The 19,619-nt window shown below is 40.6% G+C and overlaps 1 protein-coding gene across 2 annotated transcripts in view; it reads left to right on the plus strand.

The window, feature by feature from the left end:
- CCDC6 (coiled-coil domain containing 6) overlaps positions 1 to 19,619 on the plus strand; it is a 105,506-nt gene that overhangs the window by 39,833 nt on the left and 46,054 nt on the right. For both annotated transcript variants that reach the window (XM_010985772.3, XM_064488154.1), the window contains exon 2: positions 9,472 to 9,621. In XM_010985772.3, coding sequence (XP_010984074.2) covers positions 9,472 to 9,621 — 150 coding nt within the window. The remainder of the gene's footprint in view (positions 1 to 9,471; positions 9,622 to 19,619) is intronic.

Below are 19,619 nucleotides of genomic sequence, written 5' to 3' on the forward strand. Positions count from 1 at the left end.
TTCAGCCCAAGTCACTCTAATCTGCTTTCTGCCCCTTTGGATTTGCCTCTTCTGGAAATTTAGTAAAAATGGAATCATATAATATGTGGCCTTGTTTGTCTGGTTTCTTTTACTTAGCGTGAAGTTTTCAAGATTCATCCATGTTGTAGTTTCAGGTACTTAATTCTTATGGCTACATTTTGCCTAACTGTTCATCAATTGATGGACATTTAGGTTGTTTCCTTTTCCTTTTTTTTTTTTTTTTTTTTTTGCTATTATAAATAATGCTTCTGTGAAAACTTGTATAAGTTTTTGCAAGAACATAGGTCTTCAGTATTCTTGGATATATACCTAGGAGTGGAATTAAGTCATACAGTAACTCTCGGTTTACTTTTGAGAAATTGCCAGACGGTTTTGCAAAGTGGTTTCAGCATTTTACATTCTCAGCAGCAGTGTATGAGGTAATAGCTGTAGTTTTATACTAAGTTTTTATCTGTGGTAGGGCAAGTTTCTGCCTGATAGTCTTTTTCAGGAATCTTGCTTCTTTTTGGCCTTTGTACTTTCATGTGAATTTTAGAATCAGCTTGTTTAGTTTCTCCAAAAGCCCTGTTGATATTTTGATTAAATTACATTGAATTTATGGACTGTTTGAGGAAGAACTGACATCTTTACAGTAGTAAATTTTGTATATCTGTTCACGTATTTTCATTTATTATTAAGTATATTTCAGTCAAAACTTACTTTCTTCATATACATCCTTGACTTTTGATTAAATTTATTCTTAGATGCCTTAAATTTTTTGTGGCTGGTATAGATGGAATGCTGTGGTCTTTGTCTTTTTTCCTAATTATTTGGTTTTTTGATACAGCGTTACAGTTTTTAAATCATGCAGCTGATAATACCAGCTTGTTTCTTCCTTGCCAGTCTTTATACTGCTTATTTATAAATATATTTTTTTCCTGTGCTGGCTAGAAATTCCTAAAAATGTATTTCATCTTAAAGCCTATTTAAGATGGATATTAGTATAACTACCCTCTCCTGTGGGGGAGAAGTTTGCTGTGTGGTGTATCGTTTTGGGTTTTTTTTTACTTCTTTATTTTCAACGCTTTTATCCATTTGTTTTAGGTATCGCTTGTTTTCTTCCCCTTCTATATCTCACAATCTGGTTAGTCTACTTGTGTTTGTTTATTGTGATTACCGATTTATTTTTCTTATTTCTGCCACCTTTTTCTTCTTTTTTCTACCTTTTTAAACTAAATTATTCTTCTGCTGCTTTAGAAGTCCTTCATTTCTATTCTTTGACTAGTTATCCTTGAAGTTTTACCTTGCAAATTTAAAGCTAGTATGTTAGATCTTTTCTTGAAAAAAATGTAAGGACCTTAAAATATTTTAATTCTCATCATTCCCCTTGACTTACACTGCTGTTGTTTGGTATTTTATTCTAACCTCACAGATTAGATTTTATCTGTGTTAGATCTTCCTACGTTTTTCCCATTTTCTTTGCTCACCACTCCTTTGTGTACTGTAGACCTGTCTTCTGGGATAAGTCCGTCCTGTAGAAGCCCTCTTAGTGTAGGTTTGTGGGCGGTCAGCTCTTTCAGTCTGGGTGCATATTGGAAATGTGGGTTTTGTATCTTTCTTGAAAGGCAGGTTTTCTTGATATCCTAGTACCTGTACTTTGCCAGTTGTTTTCCCTTAGCATTTTGAGAATATTTCACTGTCTCCTTTCCTTCTTTTCTTTTTTTTTTAAATTGAGGTATAGTCAGTTTACAATATGTCAATTTCTGTTGTACAGCATAATGTTTCAGTCATACATATACATACATATATTCTTTTTCATTATAGGTTACTGTAAGATATTGGATGTAGTTTCATGTGCTATACAGAAGAAACTTGTTTATCTATTTGATATATAGTAGTTAGTATCTGCAAATCTCAAACTCTCAATTTATCCCCTCCCACTCCCTTTCCCTCAGGTAACCATAAGTTTGTTTACTATGTCTATGAGTCTCTTTTTATAGTTTTGTAAATAAGTTCATTTATGTATTTTTTTTTATTCCACATATGAGTGATATAATATGATATTTTTCTTTCTTTTTCTGGCTTACTTCACTAGAATGATGATCTCCAGATTCATCCATGTTGCTGCAAATGGCATTATTTTGTTCTTTTTTATGGCTGAATAGTGTTCCATTCTATAAATGTACCACAACTTCTTTATCCAGTCATCTGTCATTGGACATTTAGGTTGTTTTCATGTCTTGGCTATTGTGAATAGTGCTGCTATGAATTCTGGGGTTGCATATATCTTTTTGAATTTGAGTTCCTTCTGAATATATGCCCAGGAATGGGATTGCTGGGTCATATGGTAAGTCTGTTTTTAGTTTTTTTAGGAATCTCCATATTGTTTTCCATAATAGATGCACCAAACTACATCCTAACCAACAGTGTAGGAGGGTTCCCTTTTCTCCACAGCCTTTCCAGCATTTATTGTTTAAAGATTTTTCACTGATGGCCATTCTGACGGGTGTGAGGTGATACCTCATTGTAGTTTTGACTTGCATTTCTCTGATAATTAGTGATGTTGAACATCTTTTCATGTGCCTGTTGGCCATTTGTATGTCTTCATTGGAGAATTGCTTTCTTAGGTCTTCTGCCCATTTTTGGATTGGGTTCCTTTCCCTCTTGACGTTTAGAAGTGATTGTTAGTTGCTTGTTTCTTAGTAGACCATCTTTTAGTCTTTTCTTTTAGGATTTTAAAAAGATTTTTGTCTTAATGTTGTACAGTTGGATTGAAATGTGTCTAGGCACAGATATCCCTCCCTCCACTCCCTGCCCCCCAGCAATTCTTTGCTTCCTGTACCTATAGATTCAAGTCTTTCATTAGTTATATGATATTCTCAGATTGTATGTTTGTAGAGTTAAAGCCATCATCTCTTCAAATATTCTCCCTCTCTTTTTTTTCTCCTTACTATTCATCCTAGTCTTTTGTTAGATGTGTGTTAAATCTTTTCATTTTCCTTCCTGTATCTATGTCTTGCACATTTTCCATCTTGCTTCTTTGTGCTACATTTTGGTTTAATTCTTAGATCTTTCAGCCTTTCCTTTGCTTGGTTAGCTATGTCGAATTTGCTGTTGAAATACAGAATGTGAGATGAATTTCAACATTTATTTCAAGTTCATTTTTCTTTTTTAAACCTGCCTGATCTGTTTGTTAGTCTCTTGCTACTCATTCACTGTATTTTGTCTTTGTAATGTTTTAGGAAAAATTATTTCATAGTTTATGAGAATTTGAATGTCTGAAGCCTTTGCTTATTGTCAGGATAAAGCAGTGAGTGTCTGTGTGTGGAGTTATGAACAGATAGTTTCTGTTAATTTATTCATAGTGGTTTGTGTCCTTCATGTGTGGTTTTTATTTGGGAGTTCAGTGTGGGGCCCTTCCACCTTCATCTTTCCTGTTTCACTCAACTGTTTGTTGCTAGATTTCTTTTCATGACAGTACATACACAAACCATATTTAAAAAAAAAATGGTTCCAGTGTATTTTTTTCCTATGGATGTGCCATAATTCTGTTCATTTCTCCTTTTAGCCAAGTGAAGCAAGATTCCATAAGATTTCAATGTTTTCTCATGAATCATCCTGTACATGCCCCTTCCCCAAGCTTTTTAATAAATACCTCTTGAGTTCTTACTCATGCAAGGTACTGTGATAAACTCTTTATGTGAATAATTATGTGAATTTTTCTTTGTAGCCAACCCAGAGGGTGGTGCCATTATTTTCACTTTACAGAGGAGAAAGCAGTGGCCCAGAGAGGTCATATGACTCCCCTGGGGTCACACAGCTGGAGGTGGGAATGGGCACCTTGTAAACCAGAGGACTCCAGAGTCTGATGGTGTATATGAACCTCCCCTCCAAGCCAGTGCTTTCAGAATTTGGCCTCTGGACTGGTACTCTGTTACCGGCCCTAGGGGAGATAAATTCTTAATCCATCATCCCGCATAAACATTTAGCAACTTGTCCAGCAATTTCTCATTGCTCTGTATCCAAGCAAGTGACCAGCACATTTATCTTCTTGAACTGCGTGTGGACCAGTATGGGTGTTGTTGAATTCACATGGCGAGGTATGTACGTGGAGCTGCGTCCTGCTCAGGTCTACTGGGACGTGCCCAGAGGGATGTGGTGTCCACTGCAGACGTGTGGTGAGGACTGGCTTTCACTAAAGCTGGTTTGAGAGGCACTGCAGCTTGATAAAACTTGGTAACCATTAGGATTCTTTTTAACACCAAGGCTCTGTGAGCTCTTCTTGTCCTGAAAATCACTCTTTGTTGCTGTTTTTCCTCTTGTCCGGCAGTCCTGTAACAATGGCCTAAGCATAGTATCTGGGGCAGAATGGCACAGTTGGGAGGGCTCATAATGATTCTGCTCTGATCCCTGTGTATTTAGTGATTGGCTGGCAATACTGGATTGAAATAAATAAGTGCTTTCATCTATCAGCTGTTAATTGCTTTTACAGCGAGCTGGTGTGCAGTGTGTGGAGGAAGCAGAAAATAACATAATGCTTCCACAGACTAAATAGAGAGTCTTTCTCAGGCATGTAATTGAAATCAGCTCCCTAGTTCTTCTAATAGAAGAAACATAGGTATGAGCTTTGGGCCTGACGTATGCATCTCCTGCCACCCACCCCTGCAGTGCTGGCCCTTAGAATGGGAGGCAGTGCAGGGCCACTGCAGGATAGTGGTTTGCGTTGGTAAACCCACTGGTATGACTGATGTTTGAGTGAGGCCTCTGAGAGGTGCAGCCATCAGTCACCTGTTCTGCCGAGCGCTGAACCTCTCCCAGAACCGTTGACGTGGGCGGTGGTGCACCTAATAGATGACAGTGGAGAGAGAACAGGGTGTTACTCAGTTGCCTTGCTTTGTGTTGAATGGTTTCTGCTATCCTAACAATTTGATTTCAGATCCTATTTCAAACTGAGATGTTCAGATCGTTAAAATTTGGATTGTAAGTGACTAGGCAACAGAATGGTAAATTTAAATAATTAGAACAACACATTTAAATAGATTCATAAATCTAAAGAATATAAATAATCAAAATAATAAACAGAGCCTGTCTGGATTCTTAGGCGTTAGAGCTTCAGGGTATGTTAGTATTAGGATTTTTTGTTATTAAAGCAAGCCAGCATTCAACTTAAATTTTTTTCCTTTTTTAAACAAATGCAAATGTGTTATCTTGGTAGGCATTTGAACTTCCTCTTGATTCTGTCCTTTACTGTTGGCTGCTTCCAGATAGATACTGCCTGTATTTCTTGCTTTGGAAAACTGTCCTTTATCTTACTCTTGACAGATCATGAGTTGCATCATCTTACATAATTTTGGTTTTGGCACTTGGATTTTCTCGTCAGCAGTGAGTGCTGTTGTTGTGAGTTTTTGAATTCTACTTTCTGTACTAACCCTTGATCTCCAAAACATGACTGATAAAGAACAGAAGCACTAAGTAATCACATTTGAATCTCCTATCAGGTTTGTGCCCTTGTCAGAATAGCAGTGGGTCAGAACAAACTGTGATTTCCTTATTAGCAGAAGATTGTACTCACCTGCAGTATGTTTGCCTAGACATGTGGTGACTCCGGAGAAACTAATTTTTTCTAAGGACGTGTGTACGTGTGTGTGTGTGTGTGTGTGTGTGTGTGTGTGTATTTTTCCCAGAGGACTTAGTCAGTTGCTCCTGTTTCTCCCCTACACCTCCCTTTCTCTTTTTGTTTCCTTTTTTTTTTAATTGGACTTTTGTAGGATGGGGAAAGAATGATGAAGACTTCCTTTGTGCTCTAGTCCTCACATCAGCAGTCGTCACCAGCAGTGGTCACTGCTGGGTGAGGGAAAAAAGAGCAGACACTGATAAATGAATAAGGTGATTTCAAAATTCACTCTATTTCTGAACATAGCAGTGAGAACCATATTGAACAGGAAAATATAGTCACAGATTTTTTTTTATCTCCCCCAGATTTCCATCTTCAAAGCTACAAACGTAGGCAGAACAAAGAGATCCCAATTTTTGGGTTCATACTTCCTTTTGAGAGTTTATTGAGTTATAAGCAAACTTTAATTAATTAATTTAGCCTTGGAAACAGTTTTATTTTTGAATTTGGGTGTGTTTCAGTATGCTGAGATTTTCAAGCATTTCAGATTAAAAAAGGAGAAATATATTGATAAAACTGAGATTTCATAAGTCAGGCTGTCTTATCTCTGCACTGTCCACCTGTCCGACCCCTAGTGCCTTGCAAATGACTCTGGGGGCTGTCTATTTGCTCCCAGGCCCCTGTCTACCTAACCCTTGCTTCTTTGGAGCAAATACATTGGAAAGGTAATTTGTTTTATGGCCTGTTTTGAAATGAGGGGAAGAAAAAGCCAGGATTTAAGATGAAGATGAAGAAGATTATGTGCAAAGAATGGGGAGGAAGCTGCAGGGAGAAATCAGAACAGTTGCTTGGTGCTTGCTGGGGTGCCTGGCTCAGACTCTGATGACCTTGCCTCCCTGTGCGTGTCAGTAACACTAGATCTGAATTTTTTTGAACAGTTTTCTCTGTGGTTGTATTGGATACAGCACCTTGCCTTTTGTCCTCATTTATGTGTTAATTCCTAAAAGCTCTGTGGCCAGTTGGAAAAAGAGTGTGCTAGGGTTTTATGTTTTGGGGACCTGGGATCTCCCCCTCCAGTTGGATGGTTTTTCTCTAGGTGTTCAGATGCTGTGGGAGGTAGAGTAACAGTCCCCTCGGAGAAGTGGCCAAAACTCAGCTAAGGGAGGCCTTTCGCACAATCTGTGTCGGGCCTGGGTAACCCCTCGTTAAGTTAGACAGGCTTTACTCAGCTTCCCTGGAACAGTTTCTCATGTTATTCATGGGTCTTGAGAGTGGCATTTTCTATTCGTGGGCTTTGCCTAGAAATAAGTGGCTGTTCTAAAATGGTGAATAATTTGTTTGCTAGGCCTGGCCTCTCACGACTGTCACTGACTTTGGAAGGCACTTTTAGAGCAGATCTAGTTCTAACATCTCCCTCCCCCAATCCTTTTTAAGTTTGCTACTTTGCCTGGGAAGAATTGGACATGTGCTCTGTGAAACGCAGACCCTGCTAATTATCAGGGTTTTTTCCCCCCTCTTAATTGATTTACAATTCACATACCATAAAATTCACCCTTTTAAACTACAGTTCAGTGGTTTTTAGTGTGTTCACCAGGTTATGTAAACTGTTAACACTAATTCTACAACATATTCGTCACCTCCAAAAGAAACCCTGTACTCATAAGCAGTCACTCCCCATTTACCCACCTCCACTGCCAGCTCCTGGCAACCACTAATCAATTTCTCATTCAAACTTCTGTTTTATATTCCACTGAAATCTGTTGTCCCTGTAAATTAATGGTTAGATGAAATGTTGCAGGAGCAGAGGGGTGGAAGCTACGTAGATCAGCTCTTAGGGGCTGGCCTCTTACATTCAGCTTCTCACTTCTAGGCCCCAAAGGGGAAGGCGGTCTGCTGAGCCTGGAGTCTGTCACTGTTGGTGGGAAACTGACCAGTCATCTACAGTAGGGAAGGTCTGGTAAGGGCAAGGAGTTGAGTCTGACCAGATAATGAAACGAGTTGATGGCAGACACCCTTTTGAATTCCATGTGCAGTCACCTTCCAAGACATTACAGTTCCTCACCACCTTGTTGTTCTATAGCTTTTAGAATAATCAGAATTCAAATCATACAGAACTTTGTCAGTCAAAACCAGAAAAACAGGTAGCTCAAACAGATTGCGGGCCTGGATATATGCGTCAAATATGCTTTAAATAAATGCTTTGGATTCCTGCCTGTTGTGCTGGTAGGAGATCGCAAAGTATGCAAGTTTTGAAACCACGTGGGGGTTAATTTAAAGGGAGGGGAAGTGCCAGTCCTCAGCAGTGTTCACCTTGGCCATCAAGGAAAGGATACGACCTTGAGCAGTACTGGTGAATTACAGGGTGTGTAAGGGAGCCCCAGGGAACCAGGGCCTGCTTACCCGTGCTCTTGGATGCTAATAAAACCTTATTAGCTGAGTGATGTTTTCTTTGTTGCTCAAGTCTCCCAGCCTGTCCCAAATGGTGTCTTAAAGAACTGGAGTGCCAGACCTCCTTCCAAAATTTCCACTTTCTCAATCACTCTGTTTTTCAGTCTAAGTACTACATGTGGCTCTCGTTTGTAGATTTGCTTGGCAGGCAGTTCCAGGCCCTGGCGTACTTCCTGTAGGCGGCTGTGATGGAGGACAGGGAGAATGGACTCCCCAGAAACCACGGCTCTAGGGTGTGGGTGTTCGGGAAGCAGGGACATATGCACAGAAATCTAAGCCACCCGCGCTGGGAGTGGTTGTTCCTGTACAATAAAAGGCCGTGATTGTTGAGGGGAGGTACCCTTTTGTCTCCTGCCCCCTGGCTCTTGTATAGATGACAGGTGCTGGAAGCTTGGAATTGGTGCAGCTCTCCCTCCTCCGAAGTGGTAGTTTCCCGTTCAGGAATGCATAGTTTGGGATGAGTGCATCAAAATGTCGCCGTTGAAAAAGTGCTTTGAATAGAGTTGGGTCCATTTGAAACAGTACCCTCTTTCTGAAAAGATTAATTTCCCTCAAGGATGGTTAGGTTTTTCTATTTATTCTGCTAAAACATAGGTGAGGGGAGGGATCTAGAGAAGAATACTTTCTTCTCCCTTGAATTATATCTGACCCCCTCTTCTGTTTTTAATATTCAGTAGTGCCTGTCCTTGCCCTCACCTCCAAAAAATTCCTAGTAGGGAAATAAATAAGTGGAAAATGAAACTTCTCTCATCCACCCTTCCCCTTCACCCCATGGATTCTCGCTGCTCTGCATTAACTACTTTTTAGGCATTTGCTATATTCCCTTCCAGTAACTATTCAATAAACGTGTAAATTAATCTATCTATATATCTGTATTGCTTTTTAAATTGCATATCCAAACCCTTTCAGTAACAGCTTAAGGAAGTGACATGATTGTACTTCTAAGCAAGCTAAACGTCTCTGCTTCAGTAAAAAATGTTGCCTAGATATTTTCACTATAAACCTTTGAGGTGTGGAGACTTGCAGAGTGTTATCATGAACTGATGCACATACCCCAGAATTGGACCTGCCTGCCACCTGCGAAGGAGCTTCCTGTATTCTGGTGATTGGTTTAGGATTGGTTGTAAAAATTGCAAATCTGTCTTTGTTAATTTCCTCGGAATATCACTTTAAGAAGAGGGGCCATGTACAGTACAGGGTGTCCCTTTGGGGTGACAGATTGGCTTTTATGGTTGCTGCTGAATTCTTCTGTTTTGTCCTTCTTGGGGGTCTATTGGTTCACAGTCAAAAGTAGAGCTTTAATGAAAATGGGCACCCTCTCTGGAAATAAGAACTATTATTTCAACTAGTGAATTCCTGCTTCCTTAACATATTTTTTTTCTCTTTTAATTTTTTAAAAATTTTAACAGCAAGCCAGGGCTGAACAGGAGGAAGAATTCATCAGTAACACTTTATTCAAGAAAATCCAGGCTTTACAGAAGGAGAAAGAAACCCTTGCTGTCAACTATGAGAAGGAAGAGGAGTTTCTCACTAATGAGCTCTCCAGAAAACTGATGCAGGTAAATTACCTTTTCTCCCCACTCCTTTTGCCCGTTTTCCTCTCTAGGTAAAAATAACTTTGATAAAGCATTTGGCTTGAAACATTTGCTGCTGAGGTTGTAGGTGAAATTCTTGGGAGATTAAAAATACTGAGTAAAGGTGGCAGCAGCGTAATACTCAAGACTATGTTCCTAGCTCATCTGCTTAGGTAAGGTAAGATTTTTCATACCTTGACATTTCAAAAAATTTCTGATGAGCTTAAGGCCTTAGCACAGGAGTAAACACTGTATATATTTAGCATTTTGGAAATAAGAGAATTAATACCAAATGTGAGATTTCTTTCTCCTTTTATGTTGAATCTGTAGTGAATACAGAAACATTTCTGGCCATCAGAAATGGCTCTTTTGTACTAATATATGCGAACACCAAGTGAAATGTCACTGTGGGGGAAGAAAAATAAATGTATCCGTGAAAGTTAAAATTATACACAATCAGGTGTGTTCAAATGGGTGAGTAATATGTTACTGAACAAATCAGACTTCTATTGAAACTTAACATTAATCACCAATAGTGTATAGAAGACACCACACAAAACATAATAGAAATTCTGATTTTTCTAGTTCAGAGGTTCTCCCCCTCCCCCTCATTTATTTTCCCCTTGAACGTCACTAGTAAAGCACAGAAATTAGATTGTTACTGAACCAAAACTTGGGTCTGCTCATACAGTAAAGCCAATCCACCAACACCAGGCTGTAGTGAAGGAAAGAGCAGCGTTTATTGTAAGGCGCTGCAGAAGGCGTCGGGGACAGCTAATGCTCAAGAAGCCCGAACTCCCGTAAGGTTTTTGGGGGAAGAAGTTTTCACAGGCAAAATTTGGTGTAGAGGGGCCGTAACCCTCCTCTGGTTAGTTGGTGGTGAGGTGACTGGGTGGTGCTCCAGGAATCTCAGTCATCAGCCTTCTGGTTCCAACCAGTCTGGGGTCCATGAGCTTATGCTCAGCCTGAAGTTACTGTCCCTGGGTGAGGGCCTCAGTGCCTGCAGAAGAACTCAGAGATCTGTATCGAATTGTCATGCACATCCCCTGAGGAGGAACCAGGCCAGGCCCGTGTTGTGCTATTGTTCTTTCTGCATTCCCTCACCCTCTAATTACTGACTATTTGAAACTGCCCTGTGGAACTCAGAGAAGGTCTAGGAGACTGAAACCTTCTTCCTACAAACAAGAGATGAGGGACACAGAATGGCCTTTGTACTGGTAAGGGCTCCATAGAGTTGCCCATGGTGTCAAAATTTGTTTAGGGCAAATATTTTGTGGGGTTTTTTTTGGTATGAACTTCAGAATAAGTAGGACATTGAGTTTTCATTATTTAACATGGCATGTCTAAAACAGTAGCGGGTTTAAAAGTATCCCAGGAGGGCCATTATTACCATTTGGTCAGATGGCTGTGAAAGGTAGAAACACTTTCTTGTATTTTCTATTTACTGGCATCACCAACAATTTCATTAATTTGATTAAAATATGTATCTTAGTGAGGCTGTAATAAAAGGATATTTTTCTTACCTTCCAACATAGGGAATGTTTGCAGAGGAGACCAGAAGCTTTGGTATAGAGAGTTTAGGGTTAAGACCATGCAATGGTCCAGGCAGCTTTTACCCAATCTTTCTTGAAGTCTGATTTTGCTACCTAACTACTGAATAAAGATATCATTATAGTCTTGCACAAAGTTTGATTTATATGGTAGCTGTTGGGATGTGAAGGGTATAGGTACCCAGGCATTATTGTCTAGCAGAGATTTATGGCAGAATTTCTGCATTGAAACGTCTTGTTTATTCCTGCACACTCTCATTCAGAGAAAAAATGATGGAGAAGGTTAGTTTCACCCTTGACTCTCTCACCTTGGCAGCGTTAGACAACTGAATCTGTATGTTGCTTTCAGAACTATAGGGATGCAATTAAGATTTGCTTTTCTGAGTTTAGTGTGTAATCAAGTGCTCTAATTTTTAACACTGCAAGGAACATTTTTTGTTTTCAACTTGCATAGTTGTTAGTATTTGGAGTCTTTTACTAAAATACATTATAAAATAGTCAAAACGAGCCAGATCATGCTCCTTTTATCTGTAAAGACTCATTTTCATCGTGAGCGGTTCTGGAGTGTGTAGTTGATAACCAGCCTCTCATTCAGTTATTATCGTGACATACCTGCTTTCCGAGGACATTGATATCCCTTAAAATAAGCTACGAAAGAAAAGGGAAAGCATAAGAGCCATGTGCAGCAGAGAAGGAGGTTAAGTATAGCAATGCACTTGGCATAAGACGGTGGATTTTGTTTGTTTGTCTTGGCATAAGAAGGTTTGAACTTAAAACTTAAGTGCTGATCATCCTATAAATAAAGCCATAATCTGGAGAAATGTGAATTTTTTCATAAGTCTTACATCAAAAAAAGTTTTACTTGGTCAGGAGAAAAAAATTTTCATATATTAAAAACTTACTTTTTTGAGGGTCATGGATCTTTTTAAAGAGACTGAATAATACAGAAACTGAACAATGCAAGAAACTCTTCCTGCCAAAAGTAGTCGGTAATGTGTCGCACTGGTCTTCAAGTGACCAAGTCTTGTGTTTGCCCTCAGTCACAACATTGCATCCGGTGCAAAGTGTGAGTCTGTTTGAGGGGCTTGAGGTGGGTCTGTAGCTTGTTAGTCATCTCCCTGGAGAATCTGGACAGATGGATGATCAGCATGTCTCTGAGGCAATCACTTCTGAATCCAGCTTGGTTCTTAGGCTTTTAAAATATGTATTTAGTGGTAAAATACGCATAACATAAAATCTGCCATTTCAACCATTTCTGAGTGTATAATTCAGTGGCATTAAGTATATTCACATTGTTGTGCAACCATCACCACCATCCTTTCCCGGAACTTTTTCAAAATGAAACTCTGAACCCATTAAAAGAAGTCACCCCTCAGCCCCCACTCCTGATTCTTACTTAGACTTTTGAAAGGACTTGGGTGGCAGGTAGTTTGAGGTTGAGGTCTCTGGGAAGTTCCAGAGCTAGCTTTATTCCGTGACATGGTAGGTGACCTCTCACTTTAGACATCAGGGGTCACATCATGCCATTTTGTGCCAAGTATCCGAGAGTTCCTCTGTCACTGGCCAGTTGGAAGGATCTCATATAGCTGTGGGGAGGAAATCCCCTAGGCTTTCCTTAAGGATTTCAGTCAGTCCTTTGTTGAAGGCTCACATTTTCTGCCACCCAGTGTGGAAGAACTGATCTTCATCTGGAAGATTTTTAGAGTAATTGGTACCGATAGGCTTTTCCAAGTGTGTAATTACTTTAATATGACTCTCTAGGATGTTTGCTCCTGGATAAGACTTTATTATGATAGCCTACGAAGAGAAACTGTGCTGCAGGTGGCACTGATAGACAAATGAGTAACTTGACCTGTGCACCAGAGATGTGTTTAGCATTTTTCACCCAAAGGCCACTTAAAGGCTATTTATAGAACAATCTTGGTTTTGTCACAGTGCTATGGCTGTTGTCTCCGAGAGTGATTGAACCATGCTTTTATGCGCAGTTCAAAGGAATTCTTTTATCCTGAGAATAAAATGATATTACTGCCATAGAGGAGATACCTTACTTCCCATCTGCCGTGGCAGTGGTGGTACCTAATATCTTTAAAAACTGAATCAAGTTTATTTAAGTATAGATGAGTGGAAGTCCCTTTGCCCTTTCAGAAGATCAGGCTTTGGAGATAGCAAAACAGAGCATGCAGCTTTTCTCCATTGTTTTTGTGTATATCCACTAGGTAGACAGGGATCAGGTAGACCTTGATTTTGTGAAAACACTTGTCTGAAAAATCTGCATCCTTTTGAGCCCAGACCATGGGATGGATGACCTGACTGGTGAGAACTGTCCTAAAAAGAACCTTCTGCTACATTTGCTGAGTCCAACCCAAGCCTGGCGTTGGAACTAAATTCATCTCTAGAATACCTTGAAAAGAGAGGTTGTAGTTTCATCAAATTTGAAATTAAAATTTATAAGAAATGTTTTGTGAGCAAACTCTTCATCAGAATTTGATGTATAATATCTATGTTAGAAAAAAAAAAAAAAAAGCCTAAAAGACTGTTCCCTGAAATGTTAGCTGTAATTATACTTGGGTGCTGAGCTTACAGGTTATGTTAATTTTCTGGTGCCCTATTCCTTCCTTCTCATTTTATAAAAGGAACATGCATTACTTTTGGAATTGGAAAGTGTCTTATTTCCTGAAAAAGAAATGTAAAAATTCTGATGCCTGTTTTGTCTTTATCTTTTGAAACCTCCTGTGTCACCGACTTTGAGAGCTCACAGCCCTCCTATTGTTAGTGAACCAAACGTGGGCCTGTTAACCTGACACGCAGCAAAGCCAGTCTACTGATACCAGGTTGTGGTGAAGGAAGGTTCAGTGTTTACTGCAGACCAGGCAAGGAGAACAGGCAGCTCATGCTCAAAAGACTCGAACTCCTCAGTGGCTTTTAGGGAAGGATTTAGTGTGAGGGAGAGGGTCTCAGGGTGCCTGATCAGCTGGTGTACAGTTCTCTGATTGGTTGCTAGTAACAGGGTGGTGTTTCAGAAGTCTCAGTCATCAATCTTCTGCTTCCAGCCAGTCTACGGTCTCCATGCTGGTGGTCAGCATCCAGCCAACTTCCACCTGGGTGGGTTTTAGTATCTGCAAAACAGCTCAGGGATATGGCTCAGAATAGTATCTACAGTCCTTGAGGGGGAACTAAAGGTTCTTGACTTTGTTTTATTGCTAAACTGTTACTATTTTGTCTTTCTTCACTCTTTTCCCACTTCTCTGATTAAATTTGCTCTTTGGAACTCGGGGAAGGCCTAGGAGGCTATAGCTTTTCTACAAACAAGAGACAGGGACACCTGGGTGGGGGCGGCTGGGGGGTGTCTGTTCCCAGGAAGGTTCCTTGGGGTCCTGCTTGGTTTCAGTATCATAGTTGCATCTGTTTGTCATGGACAGCAATGCCCTGGAGCCCTCTGCAGAGTTAGGCTCATTTGCAGTGTTAGAAGATTCCAGACTGCCCAGATTATTAAGAACTAGCATTAACAGAACGCTCTTCTGTCCTGTCAGTCTTGATATGATTCATTCCACTGGCCCTCAGTCTTAAAACTTTTTTAAAATCCCTAATTCTCCTGGCTAACTGTGAACCAGCAACCATGAATGACCAGTGCCAACTGGAAGACCTGCCCTTGCTGAGACTGCTAATGGTTTTAGTAACTGTGCATTTTCTCACTTGCTTTTGTGTAAGCCCAGGCCACCAGGTTCACGTCCTGCTCTCTGGGAAGCCCTGTTCAGTGGCTACCCACACTCTTCTTAATCGTTACCACTGCCAGAAGTTAATGAATACTTTTTTTTTAAACCCTGGAACAGGACTGAGATAAGAGTACCGGCTATGACATACAGCTCTGAATCTTTCCCGTCTAGTCCGATTTTCAAATTTGAGGCCTTAAAATAACCAATAGGTTTGTAATTTTGTACTTTTGATTCACATCTGAAATTGGATCTGGTCCTCAGAAAATAATGCCACTCTAGCTATAATAGAAATTATGGTACTCATTTCCTTACCGGGGAGGCACATTCTTATTGATGAATTGAAAGCACTTAAGAACAAAAGTGTTCTGGATCTCCTGTTAAGTGGCATGGCTTGTCCCTGAGGTGAGACTGCCTCCTGGAATGAAAAGCCGTTGAAGTTTCCTAGCATCTATGGAAAGATGATATATGGATGAAAGGAAGGAAGTTGCGGGCAGAAACCACTGCCGAAGCTGCTGCTGCCAAAGGGCTCATAGCTGAGTAGTTCAGAAGGCTGTCGTGCCGCAGCGTTATCCTCCCATCTCTGTTTGCACAGGAATAAAACTGAGAGGAAGGATTTCAGTAAGTCCTCAAGTCTCCTGTTCATCTAGACAAAGGCTCACCTTTGTTTACTTTCTCCTCCTCCCCTTGGTTCTGGAGAAGTCGTGTCTCCTTCCAGTACCATCTGAGTGACTTCTGTTTTTTTTCTGGAGCATTCCCTTCCCTAACCCCTGTGAAGCTGTCTCTGGGTGGCAGGTGTGTCTGCAGGCCTTAGAAGTGGGCACAGTCTCCCAGTTCCCTTCTCCAGCCCGTACACCTTTTTCACCCCATCCAAGTCACTAAGATGGCAGTGACGTGCTCTCATTTGTGCAGGCAGCAGAATCACATCAGGGCAATAAACACGTAGGAAATTCTGTTTAGTTAATTTTAAAGGCACCAAGGCGAACATTGCCATTGCATCCATTCCAGTGAAAACTCGTTCTCCCTTGACAGGAGGGAAGAGACCTTGAAATATGTTCTTCATTAAGGTGGCTCGACCACGGGCCCCCTTGGCTTTTAGCTTTAGGGGGCTGTTCATGCTGATCAGAAAAATTTGCTATTAATCTAAGAGCTTACAGAACATTTGGGGCAAAGTTGGTGGGGTTTTTTGTTGTTGTTGTTTTTCATTCCAAGTGATCTGAACCTCAGCTTTGTGTGTTCTTTGTTTCTTTTCATGAAGCAAGGGGCTTACGATACATCTGCAGAGGGCTTCTGGGATGTTGTTAATGCATTTCAAATGCTGCAACCACCAGAGGCCAAATTGGAAGCCAGAATTTTCCTGTTAGTAGTGTGCCAGAGATCTCTCAGTCCAACATAATTTGCATTGTGATTAGAATATACAATAAACGACGCCATTCTTTAGTGGTAAGAAATCGCTGAGTTTCTTTCACTGTGTTTGTGTGTGTGGTGTGTGTGTGTGTGTTGCCACAGCTCGAGCCGACACATCAGCCTGGACTGCCCACAATGTAAGGGCAAGACTAAGCACTTAGAAGCTTCCCAAGCTGACTTGTTTCACAAAATATGGAAACATGCAGGTGGAAAGTAAAGGTAGAAGGAAAAGGAAATTAAAAAGAATGAGATGAAGCTGGAGTGAGAGGTTGCTTTATTCACCAGCACAGGGGTAAGCATTGTTATTTCTAGTTGAAAAGGTGAATCTTGGTGTTGAAGGACACTTGGCCTCCCTGTAGATGGGCTTGAGCTATCACTGGAAATGCTTTTTCAAATGATTTAAAAACTTTGCAGGTATAAATGTTGCAATGCTTTGCATTCCTTGGGTAGGTTCTTTGTTTTTTTTTTTTCCTTTTCAAAACAGTTTACTGTCAGCCTGGTTAGTAGTTAGTAATTACCTTAAAATACAGAGTTATATCCTGCTGCTAATTATGTTTACTTTCCTGTTTCCTCTTTATTCATAAACTGGTTAGGAAGGATGTGACTTTTAATTTTAATTGACAGTAAGGTCTCAGCTTAGAATGAATTCTTTCTTTGGGCTAAACACTCTGTTCTTCAAAGGAGAAATTGCTAGTTTTTACAAAATGGAATTTTTTTTTTTTTTTTTTTTTTTTTGGCAGGTTGACTCTAGAGTCTAAAGGACTTTTTAAATCTTGCTTGTGGAACATCTTTTTTAAACCTTCTTCCTAACCAGATGTCCTTAAAGGTGTTAATGCTTTAAGCAACATCATGCTATTGGAAATCTAGGAAACGCAAGCTTAGCCCCTATTTTGAGTGGATGGGAAGCCTGTTGTACTGGGGTGCTTGCCTCGTCGGGGAGAGCATTCTGGTTGTTGAGGATGCTGACAAGAAAATAACATTTAAAACATAAGTGTTTTTCTGGAAGGGCCTACCTATTTTTTTCCCTTGCAAAGAAGTTGTATGTGCCTTTCTTCTTAGAAAATGACAGATATGGTAACTATGACAAACCTCACTGAGGATAAATAAAAGAACAGACAAGACCGTGAGCAGCTGTGTGGCCAAGGTCTGGGGAGGACGGGACTTCCACGGAGACCCAGCACTCAAGGCTCCTTTTTGTCCTGAGAGCATTTGCTCTTCCTTACAGAGCAGCCGAGAAACTGAGCTGTGCTTCTGGTAGTTGTGGGGAGCTGGGCTTGCAGAGGTCAGAGCTCAGGACCGGCCAGAGGCGGGGAGGGCGACATCACCCCCACTTCAAGCTGCAGTCGTGAAGAGCTGCACCTTCAGGGTAAGAGTGAGCCCGTTTTCCGTCACCTGGTGAACCAGGGAACACGAAGCTGTGGTTTTGGATTAAAGTAGATCCAGATGTAGGGTGCCTGGCAGAAGAAAATGGAATTTTCTCAAGGAAGATATCATCATCCTAGGCCACAAGTTTCACCCACAAATAAAATTTCATTGGCTCCTGGGTGCATTTTGAAGGAATATTCTCTAGGATTTTGGGGTGGATTTGAAGTGAATGTGAGCAAAAGACAAGATCATGGAAGTTTGCTTCTGGCCTCAATGACTGGAAGACTAGAATTAGCATCTTTTAAGATGGGAAAGACAGCAAGTGGAATAGACTTGGAGTGGGGAGGTCAGAAGTTCAGCTGAGATGTCTAAACATCCAGTTAATAACAAATAGGGCAGCTGGACAGGTTCTCTCAACAGAGCAGTCTAGGCTAGAGTTATAAATTTGGGAGTGTTGTCATTAATTAATGTCTAGAGAAAAAAGACCAAAGACATAACATAGAAAATCATGTTCAGAGAATGCAAGGACAAGCCACAGAGGAAGAAGATATTCTTAACATATGTAACCAACCCCCAACTACAGATAAGTAAGAAAAACGGACAACCCCAAAGAGAAAATGGCTGTAGACTTGAACTAGCTCTTCATATAAGCAGATAGCCAAATGGCCAGGGATCAAATGAAAAAACACAACCCCATGAGTAATCAGGAAAGGCAAAATAAACTAGAGAGATGTTATTAGAGAGAATTCTCATGCTCGCTGTCAGAGAATGGAAGTAGCTTCAACCATTTAAAAAGTAATTTGACATTACCTAATGAAGTTGGAAATATTCATCGTCTTTAACCTAGCAGTTCCATTCCTGGATATATTTTATAATGTTTGCACATGTGCACCAGATGTGTAGAAGAATGTTCTTTGTGGCATTGTTCATGACAATAAAAAAACTAGAAGTCACCTAAATAGCCATCATCCGTAGAGTGGACAGATTGTGATATACTCATCCAGTGGAATAATTTAAGGCAGTAAAAACACACACCACATTTAGACTCAATAACAGGGGTGAATGAAATCATAATTTCATTTAGCAGAAGATGCCAGCCAAACAAGAATACAAAACCAAGCAAAACTAAAGTTTCGGAATAAGTACATAGGCAATACAATCTTTTAAGAAAAAAGATGCAAGGGAATGAATGCCAAAAGAATTAGGAGAGTGATGACCTCCAGGGGATAGAGGGCTGAGATCTGGAAGGGACACATTAGGGAGATGGCACTGTTAACATTTCATAATTTGGGTGATGGTCACCTGAGTACTCTACATATGCTGGTGGTATCTTTCACACTTGCCTGGTTGTTTTGTTTATCCTGAGGCATAATCTAGGGGCAGAGAGTCCATAGGAAATGAGGTCATTACCATTGATCCAGTCAGTACTTGCATAGGTAAGGCATTTTCTAGATGCCCTGGAGGAGAATTAAGTCCTGGTCCCTCCTGCTCGTAGAGCTTGCCGTGCTGTATGGGTGATTGAGAAAGTACCCAGGGTGGCAGCACACGTCAAGGATGAAGACAGAGACTTTGAAGCCAGAACCCTGTGTTTTAACCCAGGATCTACCCCTGACCAGCTGTGCGACTCTGGGCAGGTTCCCTGATTTCTGTAAGCTGTGGTGTTGTCACTGTAAAATGCAGATGGTGGTACCTACCATAGAGATGGGACAATGTGCATAAAGTGCTTGGTGCGTAGTAACTAGTGCCTTGAAGTGTTGGCTGCTATTAGAACTAGTAGGAAGGATATGAAAACCATGGTGAATGAGGCATGAAGATGCAGACGTGAAGATGCATGAGAGCTACACTGTGCTCATCCCAGCCTAAAGCGGGAGGAGCATACGCTGTGCTGCGGGCCTGTGGGAGGACCTTTTGAGTCATCCCCCAGGTTCAGTAAGTTGGGGGGAGGGATTGA

The sequence above is a fragment of the Camelus dromedarius genome, chromosome 8 (assembly GCF_036321535.1).
Source record: "Camelus dromedarius isolate mCamDro1 chromosome 8, mCamDro1.pat, whole genome shotgun sequence".
Taxonomy (NCBI): Eukaryota; Metazoa; Chordata; class Mammalia; order Artiodactyla; family Camelidae; genus Camelus; species Camelus dromedarius.